Consider the following 13,122-nt stretch of genomic DNA (forward strand, 5'->3'; position numbering starts at 1 on the left):
CATTAGAATGTTGCAAATGAAACTAGGCGACAACAATAAACGAAATTAGTCACCATAATTACTCTCATTAATTTCGCGCACAAAGCGAAAGTCTAATGTCGAATTCGTTTTTAAACCTGGGTCAGTGCCAGCCCGAACCCTGAATAAAAAAACATTTTTAGTTCCATCTGTCATTGGATATGTTGGTGTGCGTAGCATCGTGTTTGTTTTGATTCGAAACATATGATCCAGGACATCCAGTGCACTGGCAGTGCGTTGGCCTTGACTAATCAGATCATGATAAATAAATATGTTTAAGTGCGTGTACTGATTTTTGCGGATAGTGAAATTTACTTTTGGGTGGATATAAATAGGGAAACTGCTCCTGTAATTCATCTCATGGCTCGGATATTCATCCCATCGAAAACAAAGCAATGGAAAGGAATCTGGATTGTTTATTATTTTTGTGATTTTTTTCAGCATTGAGCACGCATGTTGGCTCGAAAAAGCGACGAAATTGGTGCTGTGTTTCTTTGTTTCCCGATGCGATGAATATATGTTCAGTGAGATGGAGATCGGAGCAGTTCCCCTATTTAATTATATTCAATAATCCCGTGCACATTTTTATACCAAGAATTCCGTATAGAATTCATGTAAAAGAGATTTTCAATTTTACAAAAATTCATCTATTTCTGCAAAAGTGTTTTTTTTTGGAGAACACTCAGAAGCATGTAATAAAAATTCTCCAGGATTCGCTCATTTTTTTTCCTCGCTACCTCTCCTGATAAGCCCTCACACCTCGGGAAAATTTTCCGCCGGATTATGGGCCCCGTGCATTTTTAATTTTCAAGAAACTCCCGGAGGAATTGCTCAAGGTACTTCCGGGGAAATTTATGTACGAAATTTGCGGAGCAATTCCTGAAGGAAACTTGGAGTAAGTTTCTGTATTCCAGAAGGAATTATATTGTAGGAATTTCCAAATTAATTCCTGGAGCACATTCCAGAGAAAATCCTGGAACAGTAGTCAAAGATATTCCTAGAAGAATTTCCAAAGGAATTCATCTCGAAAGGATCCCTTGGAAAAAAAATGGAGGAATGCCAGAAAGATATCGCCAAAAATTCAAGAAAGAATTTACTGAACGAATTACTGAAAGAATTTCTGAAGTAATTTCTGGCAGAATTCTCGAAGAAAATTCTGAAACCCACGAAAGAGTTTTTGGAAGAATTTCAAAAGAAATTCTGCCCAAGAAATAATTCTATATATTTTTATTTATAATTATTTTTATTTTTTTGATAATTCTTAGCGGATTTTGTGAACGGGTTTCAAGGGGAATTTCCAAACTACATAACTTTATCCACCGACCTAATTTAGGACACCATCTGTCAGGAAAACCTGAATGAACTTATGAATACATAACTTCCCTAACAATTATTTTAAAATTGAATCTAGACACCAGTACCGGATTAATTTCATTTAAAACTACAATAACAAATATCACAAAACTCCAAAAAAAAAGATTTTCAGCGCGCATTTTATTTTAATAAACAGACACTTTCGTTTCTCCCTTCTGCTTGTTTATTCCTGCTTGTTGGAACTGGTTCCAACCTAGGTTGGAACTTTTTAAAAACGAATTCGACATAAATAAACACAAAATACATAAAATTTCACACTTTTCAATAGTAATGACGAATAAACATATCCAACAGAGCATTATGGATACAAATATTTCCAAATAGTATCCAGTTTTGTATACAGTATACAGTAAAATCATTTGTTTATGTACTTGGGTCATGTTCTTCGTCGCTGTGCTAAGCACAAGCAAATATGGCGGTCGATGAGAGGACCACTGTTGAAATTGAAATAAAATTATTTGGTATACATAAATAATTCTATTTGGTGTACTAAACCAAGTTTGTTTTTCATTTTTTTTTCGTGACAAACATTCAACAACAATGATATTTGGTAATCCTCCAGATTTTTTAATTTTGACTGGCACCTAAACATTTAAAAAAATAAATGATTTTATAATGCGCGAAGTTGGGGCGCGCGCGAAATTAGGGCACATCACGGTACATGTTTTCCATTCTTCTGTTAAAGAGTTTGATGAGTACAACTCGGTAACACCATTTTTGGAAAAAGGCGTGTACATCACTTTGCCAGATTACGGCAGGATATCTCTCTATCTCGTTGTATTCTTAAGAATTTTGTCATAATTGTATATATTGTCATATTTTTTTGTTCAGGATTCACTCTCCCTATGTCGATGTATTCAAATTTTTAGGCTACTCGTTTTCCATAGCAACGTGCTTTTTTGGTCTAGGTATCCATTTCTTCAAAGTTTTTCCATTTGTAAATGTCTTCCTATCTCGATGGTCCTTTCAATATCGAGTCGGGAAGTGAAGAGGCGATTGTAACAGGTTATGAATCTTGATCTAAGTAGGCTAGGTGTACCAGTTGTGGCTATAGCTCCAGTTGTCGCACTAGTGCTTTATATGCCAAATGGCCAATCGAATCACCGCAAACCAAGTTCAAATCGATAAAGCATATTCATATGATACGATAACACCTTTGATTTCCTCCCAAACAAGCAAAGCATAATTGTAAAAATTGATTTTGCTTAATTTTTGACGTCCTTTGCACCAGTTGTGGCACTAGTGGTCCCTATTTGGCCAGTCCCATAAGAAAACAATGGGATTTGCCAAATAAGGAACCAAAATTAAGAATAATGCCACAACTGGTGCATGCGTTCCTATTATGGATTAATCAATTTTGAGGATAATAAAAAATTTTATTGTGGTTTTCACAGCGGTACTAAGGAGCAGGAAGTCAAATCTTTCGCTTGATATATAAAGTCCACCCACATGCCTTTTACTTTTTTTTTTTAAAATAGTTGTTCTTATGTATGGCGACAATTGGTACACCCACCCTATCATATTCATAGGAATATGATTGGAAAGAGATATTTTTCATTACTTTTTTTATTTGAATCAGTTTTAACAAGTTTTCCTAGTGTAGTGTGATAGATAATATGATCAGAGGACAAGCGGCTGTAGTGGATTTACCCGATGCAGTCATTCTCATAAGATCGTCGGCACGACAAACATTCATCAAATATAAAATAATAAAAATTGTATTATTATTATTATTATGCCATTTTAGAATTGAAATATTTTTCAAAATATTAATAACAGAAACTAAAAAAATGATGTCAATCACCTTTCTTCTTAGATACCTTCCTTAAATAAATTCTACCACTAATTAAGGGGGATTATTCAGTTAATCAAGTCTCACGCAATTTTCATCATTAGGCGAAAGAATTAAATTATTGTGACAGATTCTATTAGAACATTAATAATAAATATTATATGTTTTTGTGTCTCATCATCGCATAATGACATAGAAAACAAAATAAAAGATAAAAACATCTAATATATCTTCTTACAGCTGCCAGCAGTTTGCTTTGGAATAAATAACTATTACGCTTAGCCCTCATTCATCAGCCGCCACCCATGGATTGGATAGTTGTGATAGGTTACTAATGCAAATATAGAAATATACACTTTGAACTCAACACAATTTATTCAACTAATTTCAAATGCTTCGAACTACTACTTTTCCAGCTTGTTTTCGCTACTCGTTGCTTGCTGTTGAACTATGACCTGCTTCAACAGATCCTTTTTTTGCTCGAAATAATCCCTAAACCATAGAATGTGTTCTCTCTTCTCTTGAGCCGTGATGAAGTAATTTTTCGATAATCCAACGCACACCAGTTCCATAAAGTGTCGAATGGGTCCTCGCTTCGGGCACCACGGTTCCAAATGTTCCTCCAGGAAGATATGCTCTGTGAAGGATACCTTTGCCTCATCGTCCAAGCCTTGCTCGTTGTCAATTGGGAATTTCCACAGCTTTCCTTGCTCCGTCCAAAGTGCCATCTTTTGGAAGTAGTTGGCCGGTGGATGGGTAACTGCCAACCGCAATTCACGATCTTGTAGCTTCTTCCAGGTGGGCAACATATCCGGGCTCTCTTTCAACGAAGTCGTATCGGTGAAAATGTTCAATGATTCTCCCTCGAACAGTTTAACACTGGCTCCAGTGGGCTGGATAGGTTCAAACGACCTTTTCTTGGAACGTGACTGCGGTATTCCCAACAATTCTGGAAAAAATGAAATTGATACACATTTCATCACAGAGAATTGAATTGTTTAACAAAATGTAACCCAGCTTTTCACGTTCGGTATAGACAGTCATTTTGACGTGTAAATCTGGAAGGAGGTCCTTCGTAGGTTGGTTGGTTTAGGCACCAATCTAGCGTAATGAGGGTCGTGGGCTCGAGTCCCATCGAAGGGATGTATTGGTTACCTCCAATACATGTTTCAAATTAAAATCTTCCACATAATGTACATATTCACATCTGAGTTTTCAGAACATTGTAAATTAATGTCCAAATCGGGTAGTTTAATACCCGGAAAATAGGCAATTAACTTTGATTGAAGTGTAAATCTGAATAGAGGCGATAAAGATTACAATGGCGGTGGAAGTGCCTGGATTTTCAGTCCCGGTCTAGTATATGAGATTATCGATGTGGACCTTTTCACGTCTTCCCTGTTCATGAGTTTTTCATCCTGCTAGCCTTGTAAGCTTAGGGGCCCTCCTTAGCCGTGCGGTAAGACGCGCGGCTACAAAGCAAGACCATGCTGAGGGTGGCTGGGTTCGATTACCGGTGCCGATCTAGGCAATTTTCGGATTGGAAATTGTCTCGACTTCCCTGGGCATAAAAGTATCATCGTGCTAGCCTCATAATATACGAATGCAAAAATGGTAACCTGGCTTAGAAACCTCGCAGTTAATAACTGTGGAAATGCTTAATGATCACTAAGCTGCGAGGCGGCTCTGTCCCAGTGTGGGGATGTAATGCCAATAAGAAGAAGAAGAAGCCTTGTAAGCTCATGATATACAAATGCCAGAGGGGTAACTTCGGTTAAGCAACTTTGCAGTTAACAACAGCTGGTCAGTGGTCAGGGGTTCTCACAAACCACACCAAGCGCCGTTTTGAACGACCTGTGATAGATTTTTTTTATCCGTGAAAGAAAAATAGAAATTAATTCACGATGATGCAAAACCGTCGTTCGAAGCGGATCACAAAAGCGAAAGTTGAAAGCCAAGCGTCAAGTGTAGTGAAGCATCTAAACCGCGTGTGCGAAAAATTTTCATAACCTTAAATTTCTAGTGATTTTTTAAATACTCGTTTAATTAATAATTTTCATTTGTAATATTAGTAAATAGTTTAGGAGAGTAAGATTTCGTTCAATAAGTGTTAGGAAATAAGTAGTGAATAGAAATTAAAAAGAAAAACCGATATTTTTTGATAAGCTAGGTTAAACAAAAAGAGTGGTGGACCCCAAGCACATGCTTGGTTGACACCAAACATGGCTTCCGCACCAACAGACAACCCAAAACTTCCCCCTGACAAAGGTAAGGATTGGATGGATACAAATTTACCCCACACTGATGAAGAAGAATCTTTTGAAGGATTCATCGAACATGAGCAACAAACACAAACACAAAAAGAAAACCAACAAAGGAAAAGACGAGAAACCAACACACATCAAGAAAAACAAGTCAAACAACTCAAAAAATCACAAACACAACACTACACAAGATCACAAACACAAATCCAAAACAAAAGACAGTGAACAAACAAACACCAACAAAAACCACAAAAACGACAAGAAAACTAACAATTCGAAAAATACAAACCAAAGCGAACAAACAATGTTGATCAAAAACACACAACACGATGTTTTATTCGTCGAAACTATCTCAATCAAAGAAAGGTGGAACCTACTCGAGCCAATGGAGGTGGGTAAATTCTTTCATGAGGTAGGGTTTGACCAGTTCGCCGAATTGTAACGAGCAAGGCAAAACAGATTCGAACTTATTTACAAACACAAGACGCAGAAAATATACTAAACATCCCTACAAAAACACTAAAAAAACAACAGCTACAAATCTTTATTCCTAGAATGCTTCAAACAACAGGCATACTTAAAAACGTTTCAGTCTCACCGAAAAAGAAATTTATTAGAGCACGATCTCAGACAAAAGAATCATAAGAATCGAAAAAATAAAACGTCGAAAGACCCCCGAGACACACAATCTAGTTTAATCGACACAAGGTCAATTAAAATCACATTTGAAGGACCAGAACTACCAAGAACAGTTTCAATTTATGGGGTTTGTGAAAAACCCGAAATCTACATTTACCCAGTTAGGATCTGTACCTCTTGTTGGAGACTAGGGCACAAGCAAACGGCTTGTAAAAGCAAAAAAACATGTATCACCTGCGGCAAATACATAACAGACGAACACACACATTGTGATGAAAACCAAAAGAAAAACTGTAGAAACTGTGGAGGAAATCATCTCCCTACACACAAAGAATGTCCCGAACGTCTAAGAATGGAACACATAAACGTAACCATGACCGTAAACAAAATGACCTTCCAGGAAGCCGAACAGTTTTATCCGAAACCAAGCATTAAGACTTCCAACAACTTTGCCTTACTAGAGTCTGCCGTTGAATTCCCACAATTGGAACAACCAAGTACGACAAACGCAACATTCAGACGAGTTAATCAGAAGAGCACACCCAACCTTGACTACAGAACTTTGATACAAAACATTGCAAAAAAGACCATCAAGAAAACCCAAAAAACAGAGAACAGAAATACACAGAAACACATTCCCGACAGTAGAAAACTACCCTGAACAGGTTCAAGTGATAAAAACAACCCACACAAAGTTACAGAAACAGAAAAAATACAAACTGAACAAGAAAATTTGACCAGACAGCTACAACAAATTCTAGAAAAGATTACAGACAAAACTAGTGACAATAAAATAGAATCAGACATTCTTCTGATCGAAATAGCTTCTATAATACAAAATATATAATGACAATTTACCAAATCTCACCATAGTAAGTGAAACCATTTTTGTTAGACACATTCATGGACTATAGCTTCCAAGGTGATTTAAACATATCTCAAATAAACATTCACAGCATACGACCACTACACAAAAGAGAAACAATAAAAACATACTTAAAATTAAAAACATACATATACTCTTACTCCAAGAGACTTGGCTAAAGCCAGATGAGAAATTTAAATTTCTCAACTATAATTTCATAAACAACTGTAGACCAGATGGCTACGGAGGTACAGGTATTTTAATACATCCTACTCTAATATACGAAGAAATCATAATGAACGACATAGATTTAGAACTAACTGCAGTAAAAATTAAAAACATAAAACAAACAATCATATTTATATCACTATACATACCACCTGACACTCCAATAACAGAAATTAAAGAACCACTAGAAAAACTTTTCCAATATATGACGCACAGTACAATACCAATATTCTTAGGAGAAGATTTCAACGCCCATCACCCAATATGGGACAACGTATCAAATAAAACGGATAGGAGAGGTGAACTCATATGTGAGTTATTCGAAAATAACGATGTAACATTCTTAAACACAGGAGAAACAACTAGATGGGAAGATATTAATTCCATATCTTCGGCAATAGATCTAACGATCACAACACCGGACATAGCACCATTAATTAATTGGGAAACAAGTACAGAAGATATAGGATCAGATCACAAATTAATAGAATGTAGAATCACACTTTTCAACAAATTCATAAATAATTCAAAAAGAACAATAGTTAGTAAAAAAAATGCAATAGAAAACCTTAATCAAATAGACCCAAAAACACTAAACAACATTGAAGATCTTAACAAAGCAATAAACCAAGCATTACAAAAGCAACATACACAATACACCCTAACAGTAAAAACAAATTAAACCATACTGATCACAACATTAAAAGTTATATGAAATAAAAAATAAAAAACATATAGAGTTTAGAAATAATCTCACACTAGCAAATAAACATGAATTCAAAAAAGCAGAACGAAATTTTAAAAAAGCACTTAAAAGCCAGGTTATTGAATATAGGAAGAAAATGTTAGACGGGATAAACGAACAGACGAAAGTAAATGAAATGTGGAAAATAGTTAGATGCGTTAGTGGAAACTTCAAACACAAAGACAATTCAGAAATAATAAGCAACAAAGACCTAGCTACTAAATTCATGGAACTAAACTTTAAAGAAGAAGTGGATACTAATCAAATTATGTTTACAAACTATGACGTAGAAGAAGAAACATATCTAGCACCCTTAAGCATCAAACACATGATAACCACTGTGAAAGAACGGAAGGACTCATCCGCTCCAGGACAAAACAAACTATCATACTATTTCTTAAAACAGATTAATCTCAATTTACTCACAAAATACTGGAAATAACAAACCAAGTATGGTTGGATGAAAAATACCAGAAGAGTGGTTAATAATAAAAATAATACCAATTCTGAAGCAAGGAAAAGATAAACTCAAAAGAAACATCATACAGACCAATAGCATTAATTAATATAAATTTAAAATTATTAATAATGAAGTTAAAAAAGACTAAACATATTTATAGAGCAACACGAACTAATGCCTAAATTATCATATGGCTTTAGAGAAGGGTATTCCGCAATAAACTGTATTAACCATATCAATACATTAATCACAGAAACTAAAAGACAAAAGGAAATAGCTGCAACTATTTTCTTAGACCTAACAAAAGGCATTCGATTCGGTGGACATAAACATACTATTAGAACAATTAAACAGGCTAAGAATCCCGAGAAAAATAACTAACTGGTTAAATCTATACCTAAAACAGAAAAATAATTATAGAGACTTCACAAGGAGAAGTAAAGAAAAACACCAATCAAGGATTACCACAGGGTTGTCCACTTTCGCCCATATTATTCAATCTTTACACTCGAACGCTTCATGACATAACTACAGACAAAACAGTATTCATTCAATATGCAGATGATTTTTCAATAACCATTATAGGTGAAACATTGGAAGAAGTAGAATTAACGTCTAACATCATTTTGAAAAAAATTGAAGAAGAGCTTTTAACATTGAAAATCAATGTTAATCCCGATAAATCTGCAGTAGTACTATACAACTGTAAATTCAACGACAAAGTTAATGTAAAAATAGGTGACAAACGAATAGAACAGAAAGAACAATATAAAATGGTTAGGCTATTTCCTAGATAATAAGCTTTCCCATAAAAAACCCATAAACTTTGTAAAACAATAAAAATTGAAAAAAAGATTTAACATAATTAAAATGATCTGCAAAAAGAATGAAGATGCGCACCCAAAAACGGCATTGAAAATTAACAAAGCTATCATAAGATCTCAAATTGATTATGGACTTACACTTTATGGTGGAACGGCTAAAAACAAATTTAATGAAACTAAATTCAACCTTCAATTCATCACTACGCACTTGTTTGAGACTTCTAAAGTCAACACAATCAACGTTCTTTACTCGGAATCTGGTGAAATTCCTATACACCTTCGAGCTAAATGGTTAGCCAAAAAAGAAGGCCATTAAAACATTCTCTCTCAATAAAACCTATTACACAACTAACATCAAAATTTTTAGAAATAGACGAACTACCAAAAAACTACACATTTTTAGAATACATAACATTTCAAAATAATTATCTGATTGCATTAACTCACAATCGTACACTAACATACAACAGAAATAATAAAATAGAGAACACAATACAGATAGAAATACCGGGAATAAAAACTAATAACATGAACAGCGAAACAATTAAAAAATTAACAATAAGCCATCTAAACGAAAAATATAGTCAATGCGAAAAAATTTACACGGATGGATCAAAAAACGACTGAAGCTTTGTGGTATGAGGGATATGGTATGAATCAAATAACGAAGAATTGAAAAGTAGAGTCAACAATTCTATGACTATCACGAATGTCGAGAATGATGGCTATCAATACGGCCATAGATACAATTAACACAAAAGAACACCAAAATTTGTTATATGCTCAGATTCAAAATCAGCCTTGATAAACATAAAAAACAGAAATATAAAAGATAATTTTATTACATACGACATAATACAAAAATTGAGCAAAACAAACAAAAGTATATACCTGCAATGGGTACCAGGTCACAAAAGGAATCCTAGGGAATGACCAGCCATGCAGACAGGCTCGCCAAAGAGGGTTGTAATAGTGAACAGATGATTTACACACAAAATTCCAATGAATGATACAATGAATTTAGCAAAACAAGAAACACTAGACGACTGGATACAAGAATACACAACAATATCGACACAAAAGGCATTAAACACTAGCAACTTACTTCCAAAAACCAACATTTAAACCATGGTTCGATAAATTTGAATTAGACACAACACAAATTGTAACGATAGGAAGACTAAGAACATACCATACTCTAACAAAAGAAAAACTATATATGTGGAACCTTGCTCAAGATGATAAATGTGACGAGTGTGGGGTAAAGGAGGATTCAGAACATATCCTTCTACACTGTGAAAAATACGTACAATCTAGAACAAAATACAAAAATACTAACACAACACAGAAACATCGACAGTTTACTTAACCAAGCTTAAAATTAAAAGAATATCGAGAAATATCAAAATTCTTAAAAGAAAATAATCACAAGCTTTGAAACTAACATCTTGGAGAACGATTTTTTACTTTTATAAACGCTTAACTTAGCTTAATCACCGATTAAAAAAGGATCGGTGCCATTTATTAATAACTCGAGGAAAAACAAAATCATTAGAAATCGCGATCGAATTAACAAATGGGCGATGGCTATGCCCTAAACGTATATGCTTCACGACTTGACAACCCTTGGCAGTATAGACTGGAAACGTCAGTCTCGCCACCCCGCAAAGAAGAAGAAGAAGAAGAAATTAATTCATATCAATTCATGCGTACACTGGGGTCGCTTTTTAGGCGGTTTGTTTTTGCATGTTTTTAGACTTTGGATTTAATGAAACATTGAGTTAATCATACGTTTCTTAAAGGATATTCCAAGCTATGAGGTTGAGGAATGTCTGATACAGTTTGTAATCAACCGGAACTGATAAACGTAGACGTGGTCAAAAAATTAATAAAAATAGTTATTGTTTTATTGGTGCTTGGTACGATTTAGAAGAGCCCCGGTCAAATGTGAAAGTTCCTAATAAACAGTAAGTTGCGAAACGGCAGTGTCTCCGTAGGGGATAAAATGCCAATAAAAAAGAGCGGCGCTACGTGCGCGTTTTCTTAATAACGTAAGTTCTCTACCCTCTGAGGCGAGTTGAATGAAAACCAAACACTTTCATTTTCAAATTCACCTAAAATATAAATGAGCGCAGACCAAACCTTCAAAAAACTGCATTTGCAACAATCATGAAGAATCACGTCAGAATAAATAACATACCTTGTCCCCTTGATCCTTTCCGCTCGATAGCATTTCTCACCGCTTTGCTCCTGGTGAGCTGCACTCCCTTGCCCTTCTGTGATCCTTCCTTGTCCACCTGCATTCCCGTAATAATATCGCTCAGACTAGCACTAGCCGAGCCACCTTCAGCCCCACTGGGCTCTCCACCCAACAACTTCGTTAACAGTTCGGATTCCGTTTTCTTAGTGTCTCCGCCGAAAGACTTTGCCACCCTACTGGTCGCTGTGGCTAAATCTTTCGGTTTTTCGTCGTCCGAATCGGAGTCGGAATCTGAATCCGAGTCCTGTTCTCTCTGATTAGCTTTCTTTCCTTTCCTGTTGTCGCGCTTTGGGCCCGGAGGCGTAGCCACCTGAACCTTCTTCACCAGCTGCACCTCACTATCGGTGGACATCAACGACAGCAGTTCATTCAGTCGGTTCAAGGTGGCTTTGGATTTTGTGTCTTGTTGTGGGGGGTGGCCCTTTCCTGCTTCAGCTGGCTTAGTTTTTTTGTCATCTTCCCCATCATTCTGTCCAGCATCAGACGAGAACCCGCTGTTGACAATCAGCCGAACACTGGAATTCTTATGTAATCTTGAATGGATTTGAGATAAACGATTATTTGCCGAACTACGATCGTAAATAGTTGAACTGCTTACCGATGGAATCCTGAGCGTACTAATTGAAGCATTTCTACCAATAGTTATGCTAAATTACCTAAAAAATACTTGAAAAAATCGTTCCAGCCGGTGAAAACTTGCAGTAACAAAATCTCGTGGTTTTGTTTACATTCACGATTCACAATCAATCCGACGGGTTTTGAGAATGGATAAAAATCCGTCTGTCAAGTGTGTGATTTTTTTTCAAACATAACATTTGAAAAGGACCGATAATTAAAAGGTGCATACGTTTGTTCGCCAATAGGTACACCAATGAGCTAGACTTTAGTCTAGCTCCTTGACTATAGACGAATCCAAGTAAAAATAAGAAGAAGACACACGACGGTGTTAACTTTGACAGAGCAGCATAGGAAGATCATTTTAAAATGCTTATAATAAATTCTAGACAAATTATAATTAAAATCTGATTGATGTATGATACGGAAAAAGTTCCGAACTGTATGATAGATACATTTTTGGAAAATATACAAAAAAAATGAGATAAGCTTTCGAACACAGAGAAACAGACGTCTCACTTAGAACAAAATGCAATTAAAATCATCGTCACGAAAACATTGTCGCCCAATGCTAAAATCACGATGAGTGGCCAAGCGGCAAGCAGTTGGCGGTAGTGCGTAAACGTCAAACACAAGCAAAATCGATGGAAGCGCCATCGGTGGCCGATTGACCACCTACAAAAAATTAAATCAACCGTTAAAAAGGTGAACGATGGAACATGTGTTGAGTGAGACGTCTGTTTATCTGTGTTTCGAATAAGTACTTCAGAACTTTTTCCGTATCGTATTTTAATTACAATTTGTCTAGAATTTATTATAAGCATTTTAAAATGATCTTCCTATGCTGTGCAGTAAGATCTGTCAAAGTTAGTTAACACCGTCGTGTGTCTTCTTCTTATTTTTACTTGGATTCGTCTATACATACCGTGTTACTTTTCCTATCTTTTTGTCTCTTTCTAGCATTGTCACCTCGTTACCTGGGTGGTGCGAATAGAATCGATTTGGTTGTCAAACTGATTGTTGTCAAACCTATTGTTC

At 35.6% G+C, this 13,122-nt stretch overlaps 2 protein-coding genes across 3 annotated transcripts in view; one reads left to right on the top strand and one right to left on the bottom strand.

Annotated features, from left to right (window-relative positions):
- The window catches only part of LOC134226824 (F-box/LRR-repeat protein fbxl-1-like), a 27,169-nt gene extending 23,600 nt beyond the window's left edge, over positions 1-3,569 (top strand). The window contains exon 5 of one of the 2 annotated variants that reach the window (XR_009983565.1): positions 3,425-3,552. Coding sequence is in view for 1 of the 2 variants with exons in the window: in XM_062707845.1 (XP_062563829.1) it covers positions 3,425-3,449 (25 nt within the window). In the remaining variant the exon portion in view is untranslated. Of the gene's footprint in view, positions 1-3,424 lie in introns of both variants that reach the window. The other variant, XM_062707845.1, reaches the window with a different exon arrangement.
- On the bottom strand, positions 3,536-12,223 carry LOC134226827 (small ribosomal subunit protein mS31). Its single transcript, XM_062707849.1, has 3 exons — positions 12,068-12,223; positions 11,410-12,002; positions 3,536-4,133 (listed from the first exon to the last, which is right to left on the bottom strand). The coding sequence occupies exons 1-3, from the start codon at positions 12,097-12,099 to the stop codon at positions 3,589-3,591; spliced, it is 1,170 nt and encodes a 389-aa protein (XP_062563833.1). The 5' UTR covers positions 12,100-12,223; the 3' UTR covers positions 3,536-3,588.
- Between the last annotated feature and the right edge of the window lie 899 nt (positions 12,224-13,122).

Source organism: Armigeres subalbatus, chromosome 3 (assembly GCF_024139115.2).
Source record: "Armigeres subalbatus isolate Guangzhou_Male chromosome 3, GZ_Asu_2, whole genome shotgun sequence".
Lineage (NCBI taxonomy): Eukaryota > Metazoa > Arthropoda > Insecta > Diptera > Culicidae > Armigeres > Armigeres subalbatus.